The sequence below is a fragment of the Brachionichthys hirsutus genome, unplaced genomic scaffold (assembly GCF_040956055.1).
Source record: "Brachionichthys hirsutus isolate HB-005 unplaced genomic scaffold, CSIRO-AGI_Bhir_v1 contig_200, whole genome shotgun sequence".
In the NCBI taxonomy this organism is placed as follows: Eukaryota; Metazoa; Chordata; class Actinopteri; order Lophiiformes; family Brachionichthyidae; genus Brachionichthys; species Brachionichthys hirsutus.
The window spans coordinates 58,873-86,790 of record NW_027180317.1 but is presented as its reverse complement, the minus strand read 5'-3'; the positions used below and the strand labels follow the sequence as shown (position 1 = coordinate 86,790).

Here is a 27,918-nt window from a genome sequence, read left to right as displayed (position 1 = left end):
AGTCGGGACTGCTGGCAGGTCATTCCAGGATCTCCACTCCTATACTCTGAAGGAAGTATCCGACAAGCCCCACTCTGTGGGGGGAGAATGTTCTCAACTTGGAGCATCGAGTCTGATCCCAGACTGAATGTATGGGATTGCCACTGCCTCCATCTAGACAGCTTTGTGGATTGAGATGGCCTCCAACTACACACAGGGTAAAGGTTTTAACACGTGTAGAGGACCCACTGGGAGCAATCTGGGTGACCTGCTCAACAGGACGTCGGCAGTCCCCAGGAGATGAACTGGCATCTCTCCAACCACTATTTCACACCGCACTGCGGTCCGCATGGGTCATGAACCAGATTCGGCAAAGTTTTCATGGGGACAATTCACATATTCAGCTCTGCTCCTCATCCCCCACATTACATAGGCTGACTTTATGTGGCTGTGCAGACAGGAGAAAATGTAGTTAACCACTGCTTGAGTCATTAGAAAAACTTTTTTTTGAAGGAAAATATGTTACTTTGTCATTGTCTTCAGTATCTTTGGTCAACAAATTTGTTATTAGACGGTTGATTGCAGGTGAGACGGCATCAGAGCATCGCACTGAAAGGGACCACTCGCTTTCTCCGTATACTGTACAGTCCATCTGAAATAGTTCACAGGAGCTCTCCCCGTGATACAATCCATAAGAGCTGGCTTTAAAATCCTGCTGCAAGTGGCTTCCTTGAAAACAAAAGCAAGATGGATTTATTGTATTTAAGTGTCATGGTTAAAACTCATGTTGGGTTCTTGCTAGAGATCTCCGTCATGCCACCGTGGATTCCTGTCCTCCGCTATCCCTCTCGTCTCCAAATGTGCCAACAGAACTGTTCCTTCTTCACTCTCTGTCCAAGCCTAGTTCAGCCACATCTGTGTCCTGGCTGGCCTAGGAGCAGCGTGCCTGCTGTATCGAGTCTGGCCCAGCGAGGAGCTGAAGGACCCTGCTGGAGGGGGCTATCTGCGGCCCAGATGAACCGACTGTCTGTGGGTTGCTTGTGAACATGAAGCACAGCACGCTGTCTTGTAGTAATCGTACACGCAGAGGCGAGCCTGGACCACCACGTTGCAGTTAAAGTATCTGTCTCTGCACTTCTCATCTGAAACAAAAAAAAAAAGTTGACGTTATATTTCCAAGTTCCAGGAAATGGTAATAATATCATTTATTATTCAACCAAATGAGGAAAGAAAATGTGAAATTACTGTAAACCTGGGTAGCAGGCACAGTAAAATTTTAGCTGCCTGTTTCAAGATTCGGATTCACATATACTTCAAAGATTACTCATCTGTGTTTCATGCAAGGTGTTCTGCAGCTAGGTATCGGCTTGCAGTCCAGCCCGTTGACTGACCTATGAGAGGCGTGCAGGGCTCTGGGTTGCAGTCCTCCTTATCTGCAGGTCTCAGCTGATCGCTGCAGTCCTCACTGGAACGAGTGTCGTCGGACAGGCAACGCACCTCCCGGACACGGAAACCTCCTTCACATGTTTTTGAACACTGAAAGGAGGAGAATCGGCGACGGCAGGTCAAAAAAACCAAATTCTACTCTGTTCATTCACGTAAACGATTTCTGCATTTCTGTCTGTGTTCTTCACGCTGGTTTGAAGAGGGCGCAGTTGACGCAAGTAATAGTCATGCACTTCCAATCAGCAGCGTCAGAAACAGTCATCCATCCATTTTCTTAGCCGCTGGTACTGCTGGAGCCCATCCCTCGGTCTATGGGCGAGAGGCGGGGCTACGCGCCCTGGACAAGCCGGGTCATTTTGCATTATTTATTAACTGATCTTTGCCAGTGAGTATTGAGTATTTAATGTTCATATTATATATATTTATATATTTTATGTATTAAGTATATATCTTGAGTATTTAATGTTATGGAACATATAAATTCACGCATAGTAAAATATATTGAGCCCTCCAATTGACTGGCCCCATGGAGACCATGGAAATACCGATGTGATTCTTCTGTACATATCACGATGCACCGTGCTGATCATTACGCAGCGATACAGGTACCGGATCTGAACGCCTGTGTTGAGAAGGTTTTGTCTCTCACTCACAGCGCTCCAGTCGGTGTGATACCACTTTGCTCCACAGGCCTTGAGGTTGCAGCTCTGCTGGCTGAGGGGCCGCTCTATGGAGGAGCACTCGTACGGCGGGATGACGACGAGGCCTTCCTCTGAGCTCATCAGACACACCACCGGCCTCTGCTGGCTGCCTGCACCACACTCTGCAGAGCACTGGGTCACAAACGGCACAGACCATATGACAGAACACATTCTCACATGGCAATGCAGAATAACTGTGCATATTTAGCTAATCCAGACAACGTCCCCTTAAATCAGGCGTGACCTCCTGTCATGCTCGTACCTGGCTCCAGGGGCCCGTAAACCACTCGATGCGGTTCTCACAGGGGCCACTGTTGCAGACCTTTGAGTTCGCAGGTCGTTCGCTGCCACAGCCCTCCAGAGGAAGACTGCTGACGTGGTTGGTCAGACAGACGACTCCCCGGGTCCGCGCACCCATCCCACATTCAGCTGAGCACTAAGGAGTAAATGCTTTATAGTAAACTCTCAGATTGCATACATGCATGTCCAATGGCATGGCTGTGGTTTACAGTACATAGACAATGAGAAAGCATTGCTAAGGCTCAGGTGTGATGGTTTTGGAATTTGCGTCTCCCTCTAATATCTCTGATCGTAATCCTAAATTGATTTGATGAGACTTTCCTCTCGGCATCGTACTGAATCTTCACAATGCTATAATACAAACAAGATACTGTTCAGACATTAAAACACAAGATCCAAGAAGAGATCTCCACTCTGAAGCAAAATGCTGGTCATTCCTTCACCACTACTCTCTCCTCTGTCACACCAGTCTTATCTAAATAAAACAACAACTTTATTTTATTTTATTTTTTCTGTTATTTTTGACAACCTTTATCTTCTCAGCTATTATTGTAATAATTTACATTTCTTTTTTCAACTCAAAATAAAGTTTTATTTAAGCTGCATTGAAATATTTTTTTTATAATTTTGTTGCCAAAACAGCAGCTGGATGCATGAAGACAAAAACATTTACCCTATTGCCCCAGTCGGTGTAGAACCAGCTCTTGGCACAGGCTCCCATGTCACAGTTTTCTACGTCGATGGGCCGTAGATTCATGTTACATTCGTCATCAGGAACAAAGTCGCCCACGTTACTGACACAGCGCACCTCTCTCGACCTCTGACCCAGCCCACATGGCACCGAGCACTATGGAGACAGGAATCATGGTTAACGTACTAGTGTGGCGGTGAATACTTAACTGTATTAACCCTTCAAATGGAGATAATCTCTCTTTTTCTTTACAATTTTACACACACACACACACACACACACACACACACACATAGGGTCCGTAGATGCAATGTGGAGAGAGTTGGTGGAGTGATGGGCAGTCATGTGGCACCGTGAGAGCAGTTAAGGGTTCAGTGCCTTTCTAAGGAGCGCCTCAGGAAGGGGCACTGGGACCTGTCGAGCTGCCACACATTCTGGTGTGGTCCCAAGACAGGTCCGATGGACTGAGCTGCTGCCGCCATATTTCTAGACAGGAATTTCCCATTTATTTGCTTAGGGAAGGGTTAGACATACACCAGTATTACCATAGTCCGGAGCATCATAAAGCCGTGTCATCAAGGACGAAGCAGCTCAGCTTCCACTTACGGCGGTCCATTCTGAACGGATCTGCCACTCACTGCAGATCTTCAGCTGGCAAGTACTGGCGATTTCAGGCTGCTCCAAGTCTCGGCAGTGACTTGTGTGTACGTTGAGGGTGTGGTTGGCGTAAACCTGGCGGCACAGGACCTGCCGATGCTGCATGCCCAGGCCACAGGTCTTACTGCATTCTGACCACTCGCCAATATCCCAGCTGCTCAGGGTAAAAACCACAAGAGATGGAAGATCCTTAAAGATTGTTTTATATCTATTACATTTACTTTATTGCTATTATGTTCTTTTTGTTGTTCATATTGTGTTTTGTTCATGTGATGATCTCACGTATGAGATTGAGGCTGTAATAGTTTATACCTGTAAATTATTTTATTCTATTTTAAGGAAAATATTTGGCACAATGACAGGATGATAAAGTTTCATGTTCCAACAGTAAGTCAAAACTTCAAAGGATAAGAGCACAATAAAGATATAACTATTCAAACCACCACAGAAAACCCATCTAAAAGATACACGTGTTGAATGAATGTTTGGGTGGTATTGACTTGAAGTCAGTTTAACAGCATTTAGTGTGCTCATGTGAGGGTTATGGTCGCTCACAAGGCTGGGCAGGGCTGCAGGTTGCAGGCCTCTTCTTGAGGAGTCGGTCTGCTGCTGCTGTCACACAGAGCATCTGATACCTGGACGTGGTTCAGCCGGGAGACGCAGTGAAAGACGGGGTATCTGAATCCTGCAAAGGAAATAATAATTAGTTTACACTTCAGACAAAAAAAATTGATTTAAAAATGCAATTGTTCAAACTGAAATCATATTGAGCATTTAAGTATAGGAGATGTCAGTAAAGTCACATTTTACTCTTTAAGGAAAGTGTTTGTGCTGTTGATTGAAACTGAACTTACTTTCATTCAGGTCAGTTTATGTAACTAAAGCAGTAAGATCCAGACAGCGGGACTGACCTTTACCGCAAGAGGCGCTGCACTCTGTAGCGCCAGCCAGTTTCCAGTTGTAATCTCTTGTGCGTCTGGGTGGCTGGACAACGGGAGGCTGGTTGTCAGGGAGACGAGGAGGGGCTGATTGGAGTTTTCCTGGTGAGTGTTGCCGTGATGGTCATATCCACCCTGTCCATTTACAGTGTTCCCTAAGACAACGACACTTCAGTTTGGACATGCTGGGAAAAAGCAGGTGATGCACATTGTTACCTCTAAAGGGTGAGACGGTCACATTTTGAGGCTGATCTGAGTCAAAGTGCAGATTCTGGATTACTTTCTCACTTACTTCAACATTTTGCATTTTGAGAACAAAGGACTTTTTTTTTTACATTTCGTTAACACAATAGTGAGGCTTTTCCAGATCTATCTATATATTTACATATGTGGAGCGGGGGGGGGGGGGGGGGGGGGGGGGGGTGGAAAGGAGACACTGTGGATTTAAAGGCACTTGGATAATGGGTTTCGACCTGCCATTATGGAAATCGTATTTATATTGATAACTCCTAAATGACTTATTTCAAATAGAAACAGGCTTCATTGGTGAAGGAATTGGGTGATATTCCTTAATATGGTACGAGGCAGATGTGACCACAGTAACATCCTCAATGCAGCATCACTACATGGTCGTCATTGTAATGACACAAGAATTCATTTATGACGGAACCGGGATGCCAGACTTCAGTTGTTGGCTGGAATGGATGCAACAAATGACAACAATACGCTTTCATTTCCTCATCGTTCTGCTGATTACTGTTACTCTGAGTCACCTCGCTGATAATACGGTGATAAATAGCGTGCTTTAAGTGAGTCTCACTCGCCTTCTTGCTGAGGACCGGCAGTTTTCTCAATGGGGAGGAGGTACTCATAGTGAACGCCGGGATTAGTCTGCTGGAAGATCATCTGGGACAAAATGGGCAGTAAAAAAAGTCACAAATATTGTCATTATAAAATCTACCGGTACCCATCCATTCTCTTGTAGACGAGACGACCTCAATTGTTTTATGCCCCTTGCAGGCCACGGGTGTTGCTGGAGCCTATCCCAGCCGACTACAGACAAGAGGCGGGGTACACCCCGGACACATCGCCAGTGCCTCACGTTATTGCCATTATAAAGTGACAGACATTAATGTTACTGTGGGGCTGAAAGACAGTCGCCGCGTTTGGACATCTGGAGGTCAGAGTTGATCTGTTACTCACATAAACATCCAGAATCTCGTTGGTGGGTCCTTCAGCGAGAAAAGACTCCCCAGATGTGCTGCTGATTTCGTTCGGTCGGCGGTAGGTGAACATGGTCCCCACTCCCTCATACTTCCCTGGTCGGTCGATGGCCCAGTTTCCATTAATGATGGATCGTCCTGATCGGCTTCTAAGAGCTGGGAAGGAGAGGAGAATCCCAAAATCACTACTGAAGACCCTGAGCTGAAATGGAGAGGAAAATACAGCCACAACCTCTTCCACATAATTACTATTGGTGTGAAACCGTTTAGCATCACTGTACGACGCTGTTAATGTACCCCCCCCCCCCCAACCAAAAACCTCATTGCAGCGAACAAAATGAACGCTTTCTCAGTATGTTTTAGGAACATGATCTGTTTGTGATGTAAAATATGTTATTCAAATCCTGTAACAACATTTCTTCAGATATTTTCCACTGATTCAGAGTTTAAGTACGCTATTCCATTGGCAATGCATTAGAGGTGCAGCATTAAGCCGGTTTATAAATGCGTTTGGACATCTAAAAGCACATTAGAGTCACGGCTGTATATATTGTAAGTTCAAAAACAGCATTTCATGGTGACAAATTTTAGCCACAAGGATGTTCATTGTTTGACATTATTTTTTGCCTTTACTTACAGAACAAATGTCCAATGATACGTCACTCAGTACAGCATGAGCTTGTGATTTTACCATCTACTGGTGCACAGAAAGCGTGCAGGGCTGCACATAACTGTTCCTTTTTCACAAAGTTTTCAAATTCCACCCCTTAATTAAAAAGGATGGTGAGGCTTTAGGGGCAAGATCCCCTAATGAAAACGTGTTTATGCACTTTCCTCAAGGGAAGCAGCTGCAGGAGGGGGATCCAGGCTGTTCCCTTCTTTCTGTAACCTACCGCTGAGTTGGGACACGTCTTTCATCAAACAATGCCAGACATTCCAATAGTCACTTTTCAAAATACCCCCCCGCAACTGTGTCCCCATATTGCACTTATATAAAGATGGCAATTAAGTGTGTAGTGGGTTTCGGTTAGAAACTCCAATTAAATGAAAGTCTGCACCACAGAGGTGGGTGGTAATACAGGAGACGCAGAACAAGTCCTTAAAAAGGACAGCCCGTCCCGTCCTAGTTGGCCTGCCTTTTCAGACAGATCTAATTCATTTTACAAGCAGCTGCGGCCTGAACTGCCTGAACTGGAATCTTCTCATCGAACGACAAATGTTTGCTGTCTTTATTATTGAGATACTGTATGTGTACCATACCTCTGCATTAACTTTTTTCCATGTCTGACTGTGTTTGGAGCTGGAGTGAAGTCACAGCTCTGTAAACCAGGAGGAGAACCGGATCTCTGCTGCTGTGAGCCAGCTAAATTAACTATGATGGAACACAGCAAGGCCTTTATTACGCAATTAAATGTAAAATATGTCAGAAACCGCTGGAGGAATAACATATCTCATGTGACATGGGAACACCTCGGGATACCCGGGATAAACTGGGACCTCTTAAACTAGCCGTGCAGCAACTTGCTGTGGGAATGTTGTCGTGTTTTTCCCACCTAGGTAGTTTCTGCTTTTCACCATCTCTGTGACGTTGATCTTGGTGGCTCCCTCTGGAATCTCCACTACCTTGTGGTAGCCAAGCTTGGATAATCTGTGTTTAAACACTCCAGAGACCAGCCTGCAGGTTGCGTTGTCGCCTCCGCACACTCCGCATTCGTCCACCTCCTTTCCCGATCCAAGGTAATCATCACAGCCAAGGCTCTGTGATTCAGAGGGGGGATTAAATGCATTACAGACTGTCAGGATAATCGCTGAGAGAGTTCTTTAATAGAGCTGGTTAGGATTAACTGGATGCGTGCGACTCCAAAAATGGTGAAGCGTTAATTAGGCATGAAAGATTGCACACCTAAACCCACATCATTAAAAACAGAATATCCAATCAGCTAAAGTCGTGGTACTTTCCAGATGCACCATTTCAGCAATTGCCTTTGAACTGATGCCAGAATTTCTTTCCTAAATGTGTTTTCTGTATCACATTGACAGTAAAGTTCTGGAAACCTGGACACAGTGAAAATAGAACAGTTAACAGTCAGCAGTCCGCTAAACGCAAACCGCCAGTCAAAGTAACTTGTTGTTCAAACAGGCGGTGGATGGGACAAAACTGGTCCCAGTCAGCAACCATGGGGGGAGGAGAAGGGGGGGGGGGGGGTCTGGGATTTGTCTTGGCCCTCCATTCGGGTCACACCTCTTGCTTGGCTTCCATGTGGTTCTCTGCGTGAAGCTAAGTATTCCTCTCGCTGTCTTCTCGCTATGTCCGAGCAAATGCATTAAACCATGTGTCAGCGTTCGAACTGTAACGGCACAGCAGGCCGCTCCGTTTCCCCCGTTGCTCTGAAAAGCAACAGTCCCATGATCGTTTGAGCCTCGTAATATTTCTCCTCGAGCCTGAGAAGCTGGAATCACACTCCTTATTCATTTGTTATTCAAGGAAAACATTTCATTTTTTTTTTGAGCATTTTTTTTCTTTTTGGTGCATTGCATGTTTACAAGTAATATCAAACCATGAGCTAATGAAATATGCTCATTTGTATTTTCTTCTGAGTCTCATCGAACCTAATTTTCTGTCATTCTTATAAATTTAAACATTCTGCATCCGGATTACATTCCAGATTACATTTTGATGCATAGAAAATGTGAAAGGGTCTAATGCATTACAGACAAATGTGAAGATAGCAGCTCAATTCCTATAATTGGGACAAGACGCTGGAGAAAGTTAAAGAACAGGAAGAGAAACTGTGATAAATGGAAGCTGGAGAAATGAAGCGACTCGAGCAAAGGTGTCTGAGGAGGTCGGGTTGAACTCCTGAAGAGTGTCTGGCTCGCTCTCCCACTCATTGCGGCTCAGTTGGTTCTTGGCCAAAATGACCATGAAATCGCTCTCTCTTCTCAGGAAGTCAGTGATGAGAGAAAATAAAAACAAAGTCGGAGAGCTGAATAATAGAGCAGCTGCCAAATGCTCATGTGGTCAGAGTAGATCCGTGCTGCAGTGCAGCAAGGCTGGATAAAGCTGGGGCTAAACGTTCACGGTAAATATGCTGCATTTCACGTCTCACTTTTTGCACCATTGAATAGAAAGCAACTCCGAATCCCACAGGTCTGCAGAAAAAGGGTGCACAGTGAATCTTAAAGCACATTTTGACAGGCTCCACTCAGAGAACAAATAAAAATGTATTCAAGGAGGATTATAAAGGCGCGACTATCAACAAATATCTCCTCCACTGCTCTGTTTTGGCCATTAATCCTTTCTGCCTAAAACAACATGACCACAGCAGCAAATCTTTGCTTCGGTGAGGTGAAAATGTTCCTCCAACAACAGAGATGCAGACACAGTCCATGCAAACAGGAGAATGATTGAATCAAAACACCCCACAGTGGAAGGAGGGGAGGAAAATCAGTGACATTTATTGACCCAAACGCCGAATTGTAAATATAATATCATATGACTGTGGATTTAGAAAACAAGCTGGGTTCACTTTCCTCCGATGTGGGAAGAGTTGAAAGGTTTAGTGCTGAATCAGTTATCTTGGCAGCTCACCAAATCAAATCAATCAATAGATTATTCACTTCTCAGCCCCATCATAGCATGCTGCACTAAAAACTAACATTCCAATACTGAATAATCCACAAATAGTATCATCTGTCCTCCTGATGACGTGGCCTTGCATCCTCTGAAACACGGCAGAGACTCAACGACTGCTCAGCAAAATTCAAGCACGACTCCAACACAAATCTGATTGAGGTTGTTTCTCGAACACCTTATTCAAAAAAATCTGGATCCAAATAATGATCCGGGTCACCACCAAAATCTGACTCAACTCACCTCAAAAAAGAGTTTCAAACTGTAGTCCAGAAATAAGTGATAATTCGCACTGACCTCTATAATCTGCCTGTCAGAGTGAAATTATAGAAATGATCTCTGGTTACTTGCATAATCTGTACAAAGGCTTCCCTTCAATGAGATAAAGTTTAGGAGAGAAGGAAAAACCGTCTCAGCCGATATCACGGCTAAAAAGCATCAGACATTAATCGTTCTTTAACACTTAACATGCACATTGTCAAGATGCACGCAAGTCTCTTCCTGACAGCTCTGGCATAAAGTTACCGTGGCCTTGCAATAGTAGTGCTTTCATCCTTGTAGGAGGCCTGCTTTGTGGTTCCACACCGCAAATGCAATTATGAATAAAAGCCAAAGCTACGAATGATATCATTCTTAAACCAACAACGGTGGTAGATGTAACATTGAGATTTTTAACTCCTCTCTTTTTGGCTAAACTAAGTGTGAAAGGTGGTGGAAAATAGTGTATGTACTGTATGTGTACCATGGATGAACTCATTTCAGTCAGTTAGTACTATGTCAGTTAGATCGATGCCGTCAGCATCGTGGCTCTCTTGTCTAATTTGGGTAAATCATCACTGGCACAGTTTATTCTATGAATTGATACCTGAGATTATTCAAACGGCTTATTAACATTGTTTTGTGAACTGATATTACATTAGATAAGAGTATCAGAGAGTTTGCAAAGTTAAGGAGACAGGTTTGTGTGTAAAATGTTCATGTAGTGTTTAGAATAATCTGCTCAAGAATGACAGACACCAGCAGATCCTGATCGCTGGACCACAGAACAACACTGCATCCACCCCTTTATCATCATCATCCTATGACCTTTCATCTCCTATCGTTTTTTGTCTCCCATCATCTCCTCTCATCTCATCACCTCTCATATCCTATCATCACCTTCCTATCATCTCCTTTTACCTTCTCTCATCTATCACCTTCTCCATCACCTCTCATCTCCCATCAACACCCATCATCTCTGATCAACACCCATCATCTCCCATCAACACCCATCATCTCCTTACACCAACTCATCATCAAGTTGAGCCAGGACATCGGTTCCCCGGTTCCGGTGCAATGCTTTAGCTCCTCTTTACGGCCCTGAATACAGATGTATGCATGTTGGATGAGGCTCAGATCCCACCAGAACCTGGGAACCGACATCCTGGCAGTTTTGCTCTCAGCTTTCCAACTGACTGCAAAAGAAAAGACAGGACTGCTGTGAAACTGCTTTATCCTGAAACGTAGGACAGGAACAACACTTCTGTTAAGAAAATTATCCAATAGGTTTCATAAAATACTGAAGACCTTTAACTCACGTCAACAGAACAAATGCATCCAACGCTCACTGTGAACCACTGGGAATAGAAGCATGCTGTGTTCTACTGTGAAGTCAAATTTAAGAAGTGGTGCGTTTGAAACACTTTTATGAGTGTAAGTTGAAAGGGAGACTCTTGACACGCTAATGTGTGGGGACTTTAACGAGAGCCCCTCGCCCACAAACGGTTGCCATGTTCTCCAGCAAAACTAGTGACGTCGTTATTACTTGGTCAGCTGTGAAACACCAGCTGGAAATGCAACATACCGGTAACTATTCCCAGTGACAAGAATTTACAGTGGAAGTGACCTGCAGACAGAAAAAACTAATAGGATTAGGAGTTAAAAACAAAAATAGGATTAGGAGGAAAAAACAAAAATAGGATTAGGAGTAAAAAACAAATAGGATTAAGAGTAAAAAAAAAAAAACAAATAGGATTAGGAGTAAAAAAAACAAAAAAAACAAATAGGATTAGGAGTAAAAAAAAAAAAATTCAATGAGAATTAGATTGGGATGAATTGTGATTATGGTATGATAATACACCCCATTGTTTCATATGCATTTTATATTGTGGTTGTCAAGGCTACCAGCATCTGCCTCCCACATGCTGGGATACTCTGGATCTTTACAGTTTTAATGAGTGGTTGAAGGCAAAGTTATCATAAACACATCTGTATCTGTGGATACAACGCCGCCTTTACGCCTTTAAGTTCACACAGGCCACTTTCACAAATCAACTGACTGGACCACTGAATGCATCTTCTATGGGAATCATAAGGATGTTGACTTACAGGTTTTCTCAGTTTCCTACACACGTTTTCTGAAAGCATACCTCATGTCATGTTCCCAGAACCCCAAACACAAGTCCAACAAACACACACACTAAATGTTAAATGCTCCAAATCCCCTGCAAAATGAATCTTTGCCCCCAAAACAATGTTCACTCTAGTCAAAATGGTATTTTGTGTTCAAATGAAGACAACAGTACACAGACTAGCATATGATTACACACTTTCAGGAGCCGATTGAATACTGAGGTGCTGAATGGAAAACACGACCATCAATGGAACACACTAGTATGACTGACTATCAGGAGATTAGTGATGCCTGTGCAGCTCCGTGTTACACCGACTCCTGTAAGATGTCACAGTATAACTTTTTTATACTCAGATATACAACACACGAATATTCAGTGACAGAAATACGCCGATATTCTCTTGCCTACACATCATAGCAAACACTGATGTGTAGAAAGAACATAGAACAGGCATGTACAGTAAACAACACTATACAACATGTGCTTGTTGTCTTTGGTCCCTGTGGACATGGTCAACCAAAGTGGTCCAGATCTCATCAGAGATGATGGCTCTCCGTCCTCCTCCTCTTCCTTTGTTCCTAGAATACCGGTAGTGTCTATTGTTTCATTTTGTAGACCTGCCTTAAAGAAAGCACAATCCTACTATTTATTCAGTGTGCGCCTTTTCCTCACATTTCACTTCTGGCTCTCTACCAATGGGAAGCCATGATTTCTAACCCTAAATAGAAACACAAGGTTTGGTTTTTCCAATAATAATCACTCAGCTTTCCACTTTCCACAACATAGCGTTTCAAGACATCATAGCAACATGTGCCACGGCATGGGTCTAGGGCCCAGGTTTCCCCCTGCTGTGTCCCAAATGGCAGACGTCCATGGTCAGCTTGGCCAGTCGGAGTACGCCCATACTTGTAAATATACCAAAAAGTAGTACACTTTGAATACTTGGATGGCATGGATTAAGGCCCATTTCCAGCTAGTACATCATGACAGTATCTGATCTATCAACGCTACACTGCATAAATTCAGCGCCCATTCCCCCCTGCATTGCCCATATTGAGGAGCACTTTGAGAACAATAACCCACGTGACATGTGGAAAGGCATCAGGGCTGTGACGGACTACAAACGCAGGGACCAGCACGGCAGCCATGACTCCACCCTGCCTGACACCCTGAACAGATTCCTCTCACGCTTCGACTCTCCGAGCAGCAGAAGATCTGTGGATCTGCTCCAGCCTGAGGTGCAGCATCAGCCGCTCGTCCTGCAGCTGCACCAGGTTTACCTCTCTCTGATTGGTTGCCTGCGGTTGTGGCAATCATCCTGCTCTTCACCGGCTTATATCCACTCCTGATCACGTCAACCTGTCACCCAATACTGATCTACTCATCCTCTATGTAAATCAAATCCCCGACTGTTGCAGGGCGCAGCGGCTCAGAACCAACGCTCCACACTAACCTTGTGATCTCGTTGTATGATTGTATAATGACAAATAAAGCTGCTTCTTCTGGTTTCAGTTACTCATGTCCAGATCGTTCACCCCGAGCAACACAATTCTTTGTGTTCATGTGCTTCTTTTGCTGTTTTGCCAGCAACAAACCTAATTTCTCCTGCCTGTGATTGGCTGTTCCAGCCCAGCTTCTCCTCTCTCATTCACCACTCAGCCACCACTCCAAGTTTAACAAAGTTTCCCCTGCTGGTTACAATAAAATCAAAATGACTCCTACTGAATTTGTGTGGGGAATACAAAAAAAGCTGACATTATTTACTGTAGCTCTGAATGAGATGAGCTGGTAAAAGTCTGTTTGTTCCATTCATTTGTTTCTCTGATACATTTTGTTGCTGATTTAGCTGGAACATTTAAAAAAAAAAGAAATCTGGCTCACATTATATCAGATTCGCAGTATGCCAGTGTTGCCAAATGTGAAGCGAGATGTAGGTGCGAGTGACAGGAATTCTGATGCCAGCAGTAAAAACAGGTCAAAGCATGCTTGTTAAACAAATAGCATTGAACACAGTGACTCTTCAGCCATTAAACAACCGTAGAGTTTCTCTTGGCATCACTGCCCTGAACTGGATGCACTGGAGCAGAATGAGCGAATGGTCTCTGCTGGATATTCATTTTACAAGGTGATGGGATTCAATGCAGATTGATGTCTCTCACTTCTTTTAGAATGAGCAGCTTTAGCTGTGTGCGTGTGTGTGTGAACTTTTATTATGTTATTGGGGAGCAAGGATTGTTGCTTTGGCACCAATGTCCTCTGAGGGGAATATTAAGGTTCACCAGTCTCAGTGACAGCGAGTATGAGCTGGTTATATAAACTTGTTTTAATAACTTTGAACTGAGTTCAGCCAACTGTAAAAACAAATGGCAATTACTGTTGAAAAATAAGGTGAACTACTATGGGTTTTATATCTGTGAAGATTCTCAGTCATTATCGAGTGTGAGGTCGTCTAGACCCCAATAACAAATTCTGGCACCAAATAAAGAGTTTCGCAGATCATTCCTCAGTTGTGACTATTTGTTCTATCAAAAGTCAAAATGAATGTTCTTAACTTTGCCATAATTTTTCTCAGTACCTACGTAATGACTACATACTATTATATTAATAATATAATCATACAATATATTGATAATAATAGTTTTACACTCACCAGGTCCCAATCACTCCAAATTAAAAAAGCATGCCATGCAAGAGTTCAGGACTCAGGAGGTTAAGATCGGATAAGAAGCAAACCATCTTCTAACTGCTCCTGCAAATCCATTTGGATTTATTCCACACAGAGAGCAGTTTTTCGCACTGCTTCTCCTTCCAAATCCATATAGAAGCCAATATACAAACGGTCATTACAATTTACACCAAACTGAGGTAAAAAAAAAATACGACATGCTGTTAATTTGTGTGTATGAACAGCAAATAAAATGAATTGAATGTATGACTACAGTATTTTGTTGTGCACTGCATCTGTAATATAGCTCAGAAAGTATTCCCCCATACATTAGGAACCATTTCATTACTTTGTCATCCTGTTAATATCATTAGAATGGGCTAGAGACGCTGCATCACGCAGTTTATGATGACTTGATTGAGACGCAGCTTCTCTTTTCCTTACAGGTTCACACAAATACTTCGTAACTCAACCTGCATTCTACATTTACATAATATTCACAGTTCTGTAGCATAGAGTCATATAAACCTGCCAATGGCATCTCCTCAGGATCTTTACATTTCACAACCGCGTGCGCCTTACACCGGCATCGTTAATCACGGGCAAACACAGGTGATCTGAAGCTGCCTGAGCGGAGCCGCAGGCAGTGACGGGCTAATTCAGGCTTGAAGTGCATCTTTATAGGCCCAGGGCAGGTCTGCCATTAGGGGGGGAAATCTAATCCTACAAGTAGGCAGTGAGTGTGCAAAGACACAGTGAAAACCATCCATACTGTCAGAGTGACACTGCCCAGTGCTGCCTAAGCTCGCATCATCCTACAACCCAGGTCTGCAGCCATCACCTAGTCTGCTAAATGCACAGAATGTCCAAAGGTGACATGCATGCATCGACCCCTGCAAAGCATCCACAACAAAAACTAAGCAATGCATCATGCAGTGCAGCTCCAGGAGACATAATGTTAGCCTCAATGGGAATCCCTGCTCTCTGCCACATTCAAGGTCCAAGCAGAGGTGGAACCGGTCCTACCTGTGACCACGGCTTCCCCTGCACATGCATGTGGACGCAGATGAGCATCAGGATTGCCGGTCCAGAAAGCATTCTCTCATACGGTCACCAAAATGCTCAACCAGCCACTGAGTCTTCCACACGAGTCCAGCGGGTGCTCCCGTCAAGACTCTTCCTCACCACTGTAGCTTGGAAACAACCCCTCTCACTACAGATCTGCACAAGTTCCCCTTGTAAACTGAGCTGGGGGGGAGGCGCAGCTAAGGGAGGTAAAGGGGAACAGGGCTTATTCAGAGGCAAGAGAGTGAGGGGTAGAACATGAATAGGAGGGGAGAGAGGAGGGAGGGGAAGGAGGCAGAGAGGAGAGTGCAGCAGCCATCGCTGACGGTGAGTTGGAACCCAGAGAGGAAGTTGGAGGGAATATTTTCTATGTGACAGAGAAAGTATGTGAGGAAGGAAGTTCCTGCTGGGCTGAAATTAATGTGTCAGCAAAACCACCATGGTTGGAATTGAGCAGAAATAATTGACAGGTCTGCGCGCCATTTTTGAGGGATGTCAGCTAATAGGATTAACAGAATTACACACTTCTTAATGCAACACAAAACAGAAAAATCAGACAAATAATCCCGAGGTCTGGTCAACATCTTGAGTCAAACAACCAAAATTGGGAACATGTTTCAGTTTCTGCTCACACTCCCAAAGATACAGAACAATTTCAAAAAAACATTAGAGGACCCTAAATCATTTGGTGCAAGCCACATCGCAGCCAAACTACCCAACTCGTATATGTTTCCAATTGTGGTACGGTTGATTCCTGGGCCATAAGATTCACCAGGGTATCGATACAATGAGTATACTCTTCATCCTTGATTTGTGTGTTTTTATTCTTCTTCATGAGCGGGAACAGACGCTGAGATTCACTGCTATCTGAAACACCCTCCGCTGCCACTCGCCTCGCGCAACAACTATCCCCAAATCGCCATCATTCATCCATCTGTTTATCTACCAGGAAATGGAAATGCACTGACCACTGACCGTCTTCTTAGTAACGCATAATCCTGTTGTGTTCCATCGTATAACTATAAAATGCAATCACGAAAAACAAAAGTAGTGCAGTTTTTACATAAAAAATAAAATTGAATATGAAGAGTTTATGCCACCATCTGTTCCGGCCCTCAGGTTTGCATCCTGTTTCCTAGCAACCTTAAGAGCTGAAGTCACCATGTTGGTTTAGCATGTTAGCTCACTAACCACAACAGTCATGAAATGTGGTACGTACAAATCATAAACTAATGCAGAGTAGGTTGCATCCCTCACAAGTGAGCTTCCTTCGCCCGGCTTTGTGGAGTCGGCTGTATATCAGAGCACTCGCCCCCTTTAAAACATCTGCCTGTCCAGTGCACTGGTGAATGCATAAACCAGATGCAGCTGCTAGAGGAGGGGGGGCTGGTGAGGATGCTGTGTGGCGAGTTTTAATCTGGGTGATAGGAAACATGTCGATCAGAGAGACCTTCAACGCGTGCATCATGGCAAACGCAATTCAGTTACAGGTAAAAATCCATGCTGGTCTATCAGCGTCGTGGCACGCTGCTTATCAGTGTCTGGATACAAAAAGAATCCAGATTTTACCATTTACTTATAATGGAGGCTTTATAAAAACATCATATCTTGTAAAATATGCATTTATTTAACTCACTAAAAATCACAGTCATAAAGAGGTCCGATATGAACTATCATGAGAAATGTCTTCTGGGTCTGATCCAGAATGAGGTCAGGAAAAAATATTAAATTTCAACATTTTAATTCCAATTATGGATTCAAAAATCTGTTAAATACACATCAACTCTGATTCACTTTTACTTGTCATGGTTGTTGTACAAAGATACCAAGAACAATTTAGAACCTTTTGATGATGATCCAGATCACCATGTGGACGGTGTTAATCCAGTTAGGAGGGGAATGAGCTGCTCGGCGGAGGTCTGCGCTCTCCGAGTGCTTTTCTAGTTGAACATTCAGCTGCTGTTCAGCCTGACTTCACTCACATTGTTTAAGTAGATTGTCTGTGAGCAGGAACAGCCATTAAATCTGAAGGAAAAACAGGTCAAAAATCTGTGAGGGTCCCCAAGAGAAGGAGAGAGAAACCAAGCGAGTCATTCTGAAATCTGGCCTATTCTTTTACTACTTCCCAGATGTTTGGCTGGTCAGAAGTACTGAAGCCTCTGTTGTGGACTGATCAAACCACTGGCAGCGGCATCAACATCTTTACTCCATCTGACCTCAGACAGCTCAGGTCACAACGCTTTGTGTTTCGGCAGGAATACGATCCTTCACAGATTCGATTTGACTCAATCAGCTTTGGTTGTAAAAGCAAACAGACATGAAGTTGTGCAATTGAATGATTTGAGGGTTTCACTGCACGTTCAGAAATATGAGATGGAGACCTGCACGTGGGGTCAAAGGTCACATGGACAGAGCTGGGCAGTTGTTCATGCAGCCACTGAGAAGCATCAGGGAAGACCCAAATGCTCGGTGTGTGGTACGTGACAGCGCGTCAGCAGGAGTACAGACAAGAACACAACCCTAGCAGCTCTGCTGATAGAGTAAGACTCAAAGAATAATCAAGCTATAAAAATACAGTTCAAATGTGGATGGCACCAGAGCTCAACAGAACAGTCACACTTATTCCATCCTGCCTTCAGCAGAGGCAAGATTCTGTACTCATACGACTACTACTACTACTATTGGTAGTACTTGTGCTGCAGACAGTGCTTTGACTGTCTGAGAGCTTCAGTTACAAGTTTCCAGATTACAGTATCCATCTCGTCTAGTGAATATATTTATCGCCATAGGATATGATGATACCTTTAACATTTTTAATATGAATAAAACCTATAATATGTTTTAAAACCATGAAATGCAGTCTCAGAGATTTTTCTTTTTTTAAATGGCCACCAGAGACATTTCTCAAAGGACAGGGACACCACGACAAAAATCTGTCTTGTGGAAAATGATGCATTTACGTAGCATAAAGCAGAACTACAGTTAGAATTGAAACATTTATACCTTATTGGAATGTGATATAACATTAATGCAGCAGAAATAGCTATCCCAAAATGTCATATAATAAAATGCTGACAGGAAATATTTTACTACACAATGGATTTTAAAGGAGTAAATATGTGGTTGTAGAAAATGAATTTGCTAAACACTACTACAGTACTTCTATGTTATTACTATTAAATCATGTATTATGACAGCATGGCAGTCTGCAGTCTTCTGCTTGGCAGGTATAATCATCATCTTGTGCTTTGCTGTTCCTAAATCCCACTGAACACAAAGTAGCCTGCAGCTCAGGCTGATGGGAATGTCTATGAGCAAACTGAGATTTGATCCAAAGGAACGCCAAAGCCATTATAATTCATGATTTACTTTTAGTGCTGGCAAAAAAAAAAGACCACCTCAGAATCTGTACTGTAAATTATTTTGAAATCATCACATTGAAAGATTTGCTCAATATAATAATCTACCTTTTCCTGTAATCTCTTGGCTTGGGTGCATCTCCTTTTAAAATGGCCGGAGAGTGACGGGAACTAAGCGTCTCTTCCTTGAAAGATGCTAATGAGCTTGAACCCACAAACAGTTGACAGACCAACATTATAAAGGAGCATAGCACTCTGTAGAACACATGCTTCTGCCAAGGCTGAACAGTCCTGCATGACTGTTCTGTCCCATTCCCCATCCCTCCAGAACCCTTAGTGGAAATTGGGTCAGGGTGTAATTATTAGGAAGATTTTTTTAAGGGCCCTATCTAGCAGTCTTAAAGAAAATGGAATAAAAAAAAAAGTCTGGATCAGCACCAGACATCATAGGGTTCTTTCCTGGCCCAGGCCTGACCCTTCCACCAAGTTTCCACTAATTCAGTTAGATGCAGAATAGACAGAATTTGTGAAAATGTTCTGACTGTGCAATGTATTTTTTTTTTAGAGAAGAAGAAGAAGAAGAAGAAAAGAAAGTCCTAGCTCAGCCCAGTTATCTGAAGCCACAATTCAAAGAGCTCTTCTCTGAAACACGTCCAACTCTCCCACCAATTTTCATGAAGGCCCATAAAACAGTATTGTGTAATCTGGCTAACAGACTGACAAACAAAAAGACACTGATGGAGACATAGTAACTTTGGCAGAGGCAATAATAACTCGATGCCATTCGAGAGGGATCCATGTTGCGTGTGTTAGGAGTGAAAGGGCCTAAATAAGAGATCCGAGGGCTTTCTCTCTTAATTAAATCTTAATGACACAAAGCTCGTCGATGGATTACAGTGCATGGGAAACACACAGGGTTGACTGAGCAAAGGCTGCATGAGAAAATGGAAATGAGTTCTTCCTCCTTCTAAGTTTCAAAAGAAAAAGATTGTTACCATGAGTGCAGCACTCTGAATACAAAGCAAACTGTGAGCAGGCCAGCACAGCTTTGTTGTGTTTTCATGGAATGTATAATATATAGGGTCAGAAGTTTAAATATGTCCTACATTGGGATCTCAGATCTCAAGCTTTGGCACGAGACAGCAAAAACTTCCTCCGACCTCCACAAACCTAGCTTTCACTCTGAGCTGTGCTGCCCCCTCTTGGCCAACAGCCATCACTGCAGCAGAACGGCTGCATGGGAATGAATGCTGTAAATGAACAAAGCTTCATCTGATGAGGTCTTGATAGCCTCATTGATGGTATGCAAAAGTCAAAATAAATAAACACAGAGTTACGTGGTACAGAAAACAACCCCCCCCCCCCCCCCCCCCCGGAACTGTTTAAAAAATAACTTTTATCCAGTGGCCTACCGAACATTTTCCCGCCACGCAGAGAGAAGAGTCATTCTGCCCACACGGTGTCCCGTCGGTCACTCTGTCTGACTGTCTCACGTAGAACCTGAAGCCTACGGCCCGGCAATTGAGTTCACAGCTTTGATCCCCAGGAACTGGAATGAGATTTAGGAGGTGGTGACAACTTTGCAGAAATTAAATAACATATTGATATCACAGTGGTCTAATTCAATTCTAGTGCTGGGATGTAAATCTGAGGTTTAAGGACCATCCACCCACAGCCTGTAATAATATACAATAACACTGAGGTCACATAACCATTACATCAATGAATCCTATACTATTAATTCACTAATACACAGGCCATGATGTATGACAAGATATTATGAGTATAGCCTTGAGACAAAAAAAAATGTTAGGACACTGGGTGAAGTAGAAATAAACAGAAATCAGTGCTGTGCACGTTGCTTTTTAATTATAGTCATTTAAATACAGTTTCGTGATGTTGACTTCGTCTTCAAAAGGTTCAAAGAATCCGAAAATTATCTTTGGAAATATTTCTCTTCTGTTGGTTTGAATGGATTCAACTTCGATTTGTCATTTGTCTTTTTTGGGCTGCTCCCTGTCTCAAATCTTCTGTTGTGACTAAACTAATTTATGTATGAAGCTTTTGCTTTTTTCAGCTTCCCCTCATGTCCTGCTTCCGTCTTAGTACAGATACCCTGTGTCATGTTGCTGCTTTACATTTTCTGCCTTTGTAAATTCCCCCACCTTTGCCAATGTTGGTTGGTTAGTTAGTTAGTTAGTTAGTAGAGGTAAGAAAAAATGCCCTTCTTCCATGTAATTATGAATTATGGAATATTGCCCTAACACAACCCACATGTATGCTCTACATACACAACTCACCCTCATTGAACGGCTCCCACTCGTACACTCTGCCCATGAAAGGCTGGTTGTTGTATGAAGAGCACTGAACGGCCCTGGTGTCTCTGCTGGATGGAGGGCAGGCCTGAGGACGAACCACACAGACACATTGATGCTCCAAAGAACCCAACAGGTAAATGTTTTAGCAGCTGCAGGAAGCTCACATTTGTCATTGCTGCTCGAGCCGTTCTAGCCATTGTTTGACTGCAGCGGTCGGGCTCTGCTTGAGCCGCTTTAACTCTTCTCTCGTCAGAATCCTTTTGATTCCAGTAGGCTTGCCAGTGAAACTCAAACTCTCCGACGTCCCCCTGACTCCTTCGCCTAAACAAGACCCTGCTCTGCTTTGCCTCGCTTGAAAATCAGTGTCATCACACACTACGCAGAGCCAGACACAGTTTGGATTTATTTTCATAAACAAGATGGACTCCATAGGATCTGTTCACAGTTGAGTTTAAACGGATTTCTCATAAAAGCCCCAGAAATGTCTCTGATGAATGAAATAAATAACGATCTTCTTCTCCACAGACTTTATAATGGTGGTCGATTCGTGTTCACGCTAATTTAAAAAGGTGAGCGGTATCACCGTCACACCCGCGCTGACCGGCTATTCTAAATATACAATAGGCATTGTGTTTTATCAGATTAAAATCCTGCAGCAGAAGCTGAAGCTTGCCGGCAGGTTGAGCCGACGGCAGAGAGGAGCATCCGAGATCAGATGACTACGGTTGGATTTACATACTTCACTCCTGCAGATGCTGTAGTGAGCGCGATCTCCTGTGCAGAAGGATGCAGACAGGGGGCTGTAGGGTCTCTCCTGGTACGTCTGGCTGCTTGGTCTGCCTTCCCGCTGGGCCTGGTCCTGGTCGGTTGAACCCGGCTGGTAAAGGGGGGCCCAGACTCTGTCATTTTGACCGTTCTGTTCCCTGGGCTGCATGTGAGGCCCGCTGTAGCGATAGAGGTTGGTGGAGGGGTCAAGGTTGTTTGACCTGTGGCCACTGTGGCCTCTAGCAGCAGCATGGTGGGCGTCAGCTGCAGCAGAGCGTCTCTGTCTGTGGGAGCGAGCTGTCCCAGAATTCTTAGCTGCATCTGTCAGCAATGGAGTCACATAGGGAGCTCTCCCATAGCCATACCTCCCCGGGGCGATGTGAGCGACCCTCCTGAAGTAAACCCAATAAAAAAACAGTGTTACCAGTGTCACCTCCATCTCGATGTGTGTCTCAACACTTCCTAACCCTCCTAAAAACCAATGAGAAGCCAACATTATCTTTAATTACAAATAGTATATGCTTTCATATCACATGTTTGACATTTCAGAAGCATCAAGATACCAGTAGCTGGATTCTGGGAGTTTTCGTTGTTGTTTTTCCTCCTTAAATTCCAACTGAAACAAGCTTGTATTTATCAGTGCTATTTGTTTTAAGGCAAGCACAACAGGAACAAGGTCACAAAGCTGCCGAGCACAAGCCAAGTCTTTGACTCTGAACATAAAAGATGGGCTCTGGAAGGGCCCATAGTGATGGCTCCAAAAAGACCCTGTCAGAGCAGGCTGCTCAGCCACACAGGCGTCTCGAGACCAACAAAGAGCTGTAATAGAGAAAATAAAGCTCCTCGTGATAGTCAGATTACTTCCAGTAGAGGTAGACACATTTCTTCCCACAGTATTTCCACGTATAGTATTTAAATATGTAGTATTTGAGAAGCAAATTAATTACAGAATACAGCTACAGATTGATAATGAGCTAAAAGAAGACCCAACATCATTGTGCACTATAATACAGGAAGTCGTCGACTCACGACCTCTGCGACCTCTGCGACTGTTTGGCTTTATGAACGTACTCGCCTGATGTTTTTCTGTCTATTTACGAGCTGTTTTTACGACATGCCGGAAAGCGAGCAAGCGAATCAAGTGTGCGACGGTTTCTGCGGTCTCAGCCTCGACGTCTACCGAGAGGAAATTGTGTCCGATACTCCGATATTTTGGGTATCATGACGCAGCATAACATACTTACGGTAATTTAACATGGGGCGACATGCTTACGGCTTACGGAACCAATTGTCGACGGCCCCCTGTACAGATATTCTGTACTGAACAGCAGGCATAAATGAGTGCAATGAATTAGACGGGATAAATAAATGTCATTTTCATCTTTTCCATACTGATTAAATATTTTACTGAGCCCTATATAGAAGCATAAATTGAATTTCCTGATTTGAAAACTTCATATCAAACAGTAATTTGAACAGCTTTGTTTGCTAACGTCTTAAAACCTGACCCAGCAACCTTTCACCAGAGGGTCCAGTACCTGCGTCCAACGGGCCGGCTCTGCTTCTCCTCCTTCAGCTCGTCACGGATGCTGCCGCTGGACGTCGAGCCTGCGTTGCGGTGCAGAGGAACCGATGGCCGCAGGGCAGAAATGACCCAGCCCGGTTGCTCGGGGTAAGGATGAGCCCTTCTGGGGTATTGGGCTTGAGTGTAAACAGGCAGACAGGGCCTGCTCTGCTGCTGCACCCCTCTTCCACAGGTCTGGGAGCACGTTGACCAGGAACCCCAGGTGCCCCAGGAGCCATGAATCTCTCCATGCTCTGCCCTGAACTCCTGTTGGTGCTCTGCCGTCTGAGTAACCTGTGTGAAGACGACACAACACACGATCAGCGACACCACAGAGTGCAAAGCATCAGGATAAAGCACCACAAAGTAAATGCAACGATCGATGGACGGCCTCCATCAAGGAGACTTTAATCTCCTCAGATTTATCGCTGACCTCACCTCATCAGCCTCCCACCAGTATCCATGAAACCGATCTCTGTTCACAGCTATAAGCCCCTGATTTGCCTGATTAGCGGGCCTCTGTTAGTGGCCTATTCCCTATTGGCAACCTGCATTTCTAGCTGTCGACTCTATCCCTCCGTGCAACTTTGCCAGAGACGTATTAGCAGTGATCGCTGCGCCCTCTGCCAGCAGAGGCCCTGTGCCAAGCCTACTTTATCCACGGAGCTGCATAGAAATCCTCCTCTTTGAGGCGCACTTTGTCTCCATTTGTTTGCCGCCTCTCTGGGCGAACACATGGCCGTAGTAAAAGCTCAGCTGTCTTTGACTTTCAGTGGATGGAAAGTGAATGCAGAAGCAGTGAGGGGGGGGGTTGGCAGTGGGCTCTCCCTCCTGTCAATCAGCATGTGCAGCTATTCAGAGGCCAGTCAGAACCCCCCCCCCCCCCCCCCGCCGCCACTTCCACCCTGCCTCAGCCTTTGAAACTCAACCCCACTGTCATCTAGCGATCTCCCGGGTCAGCCGAAGGTCACACAGCCCGACACCTGGAGGGGACACATGGAGCCGACTCCCACCGGAACCCTGGAGGCCAACTGGAAAGTCCATCTCCCAGTCATCTTCACCCATAAGGTCCATCCATCAGTTTCCTCCATGCGGTGTCTGTGGTCCAGAGGGAGGTTGCTGACTAGTGACTTAAGCCCGTCTCTGTTTCACTGCAATCAAAGCTCATTTTCTCTCACGCTCTCCTTACAAGTTAAGGGATTAGAACCCTGCTCAGGTTCCCCTTAGGAGAACCCTCACTGTTTACACACACCAGGACAGCAGCACAGAAGAAGCCACAGCAGGACTGACAAGAGACTAATGCATGTCTCTGGACAAGTGTCCCATCGTCCCATTCTAACAGGAGCTAACGCAACATAAAGAAATCCAACCCATGCGCACGATGGTGTCAAATGTTACCGGCCTCACCACCTGCTGAGCGGCTGCTGCTCACCTTCCTCTGGCCTGCTTCTTGTTGGAAGTCCAGGAGGTCAGCCTGAAGCGACAGGAGGAGGAGAGAAACGCTACAGACGACAGACAGAGTTAGCTGCTGTTGATACTGGTGGTGTGACTTTAATGGCATTATTGGTTTACAAGCGAGAATATGTGCAGTTGTGTGATGTTGACAAAATATCTCTGAATGAAGAGCTTGATGAACAATTAGAGAATTAGACGGTCGTGGAAGTTTATCTGTGTCTAAGAGCAAATGAATGCAGAGACCTGTAGAAATATAGAAAACAATCCCTCTGACATTACCTGGAAATCCGGACCCAGACGCCGTGCATAGCTGCTGGATTCTTCAAATGGAGTTTAAAAAGAAGAAGACAAAATTACATTAAATGCATCAGAATGATGCTTTTTCAACATAAACACAGCCTGTCGGGTCACGGCATGTTAACACGGGAGTGCTGGGACTGACCTGTGCCTCGGTTATCAGTTTGATGACACCTTGCATCTCTTTGCCCGACTGTCCTTCAAGACACTGACTAGGGGGGGAACAACTTCTACCCACTTGACCGTGTGAGTTGACCTTTCTGACCTGTGGCTCATAACGAGGGAGCCCCCTGCTGTGGAGCTGCAGCCCCATTAGATCCTGCTGGCCTGACCCCCCCCCCCCCCCCCCCCCAGACGGTGCACGTCTTCACTCACTTTGATTCACTTTAGTTCATTGAATTAGACGAGATGATCGGAGAGCCCTGAACTCCACAGACTCCTTCTCACAGGAGACAAACACGCAGAGCACACCTGAGCATTATTATGAATGAGATCACGCTGACTTACCTGCAGCCTGCTGATGGTGAAGTGGAGTAATAGTGCAAGTCCTTCACGCTGCGGTCGAGCCCGTGCGTCCTGCTGCGCCGTTGCGCTCACAGATTCATTTCCAGGTAGATCTTGGTCGGAGCCTGAATGAATCCAGGTGGAAGTGCCGGGTTTCCCTTCGGAGACTTTACACTACGACATTCGAATCAGCCAATCCTTCCTCCGAGTTGTGAATCAGACCGCTGGCAGCGGCGCGTCTGGGAGTCGGTCATCATGGTGATTCCCGGAGGTTCTGCTTTTACGCACGAAGACACGGGATGACAGAAAGCTGCAAACTAAACAGCGGACAGAAAGCAGCCTCTGCTGCAGCACACGCCCCCCTCCCCCCCGCGTGTGCGTGTGCGTGTGCGTGTGCGTGTCTTTCTTTTCCCACTCGTGTCAGAGCTCGGTCGCGAGTGAAGAAGACCAGAGACAGAGAGCGTCAGCGCTCTTTACGCGCGGACCCCGCGTCTCTTCTCTCCGTCTGTCTGGAACGTCCTTTCTGGGCAGGTAAATGGTCTCATCCTCCAGCGGAGGTGGAGCCAAAGCGCGAAGCCTCACCTGCCAGTGACATTAGTATTCAGCGTCATCTGGCTGCGCTATGATTTAGGCCACGGATTCAGTCCATTTGTTTTTAACTATTAATTATTACCTTTTATAATCCGCACAGTGATACTGCCGATATGTGAAATCAACACATTCACAAATGAAGTTAGTGGCCCTTAAATGAAGGGTCGCTTTAAATCAATCACAGATCATTCCTCAGCAGTGGCCCAAGCCCCCCCCATTCACATTGAAGTCAATCACAAAGTCCATCAGCCCCGTCCCTGCAGGACAGAGGGGGGGGGGGGGGGGGGGGTTGATCAGTGGAAGCTGAACCTCCAAAGGTTTTCATCAGTGCCTTAATTCCTGACAAATGAGTGACTTTCTTAAACGGATCTGGATTAAGAGGTAAAATGCAGATTTTATTTCCCACCACTTTTGTACATTAAACATAAAACTACCGGAAGCATTTAATGAAGGGGCCAATGCAGGAATCCCTTCCGCTTTTTTGACGCACGAAAACTTTGTAATAAAGTTGTCGATCTTTTTTTTAGATAATGATAATGAGGTGGGTCTACATGGGTGGACACCTTGAGGGACTGTAGGCCTGTAGGGTGGAGGTATGCACTCTGCTCACTGACATGATGGTCTGCGTTCTTCAATCTTATTATTTGGCTTTGGATTGACAGAATGGGTTCTAATCGCTCTGTCAAAGGACAACCACAGGAGCCTCGGCACACTAAAGAAAACAAATTAAAATGGTTCAGGTGTAGTTTATTGTTTACCAACATTAAGATTCATTCAAGGGAATCAGCTCACTTAAAATAACACACACACACACACGCAGCCTGCAGTGGGAGAGTGGAATCTACAGAGCCAAAACCTTCACTTCCATAAACCGGAACGACTCGGTGATCTGCTCTGTTGCCTTTTTGTTTAATGGGACAGAACAAAAACGGAGTTCAGCACGATTTACTCTCCGTTATGTGGCAGAGTGCAGCTCACCACACCCTGAGTCCGCAACACACAGCTTGACAAAACCTTCAGTAGCAAACTGTGTGAAAATAATCTGACAGATGTGACAGATGTGTACATCCAAGTGTGCCCATCATCCATGTGCTGATGTTCCATGTGTCTGTATGGATCTGCCCACTGACCCTCGTGTGGATAGTGATGCCGCTCAGGAATTCTCCTTTAAGCCCGATGTTTCCAGACCCATCACACGAAAACAAGGCTCAATTAAAGCACTCTTAATGAACTACTGTTTTGGCTGAAGCACTGAAGGCCTCGTTGGAAGAGCTCTGGGTTGTGGGAGGGGATTTACAGATGGATTTATCTTATAAAATGCTTAGAGACAATTAAAATAATAAATATTGTACATATTCTTTCACAGTTAGAGC

At 44.6% G+C, this 27,918-nt stretch overlaps 1 protein-coding gene across 1 annotated transcript; it reads right to left on the bottom strand.

The window, feature by feature from the left end:
- Positions 1-978: 978 nt before the first annotated feature.
- On the bottom strand, positions 979-25,461 carry LOC137912595 (thrombospondin type-1 domain-containing protein 4-like). The gene is given in 18 exon segments (XM_068756733.1): positions 979-1,121; positions 1,371-1,515; positions 2,079-2,258; positions 2,389-2,562; positions 3,100-3,273; positions 3,724-3,928; positions 4,330-4,459; positions 4,686-4,799; positions 4,802-4,867; positions 5,537-5,618; positions 5,916-6,091; positions 7,489-7,693; positions 20,464-20,600; positions 21,352-21,454; positions 22,109-22,526; positions 23,673-23,992; positions 25,131-25,200; positions 25,433-25,461. Coding segments are annotated over 18 exon segments (2,871 nt in total).
- Positions 25,462-27,918: the final 2,457 nt, after the last annotated feature.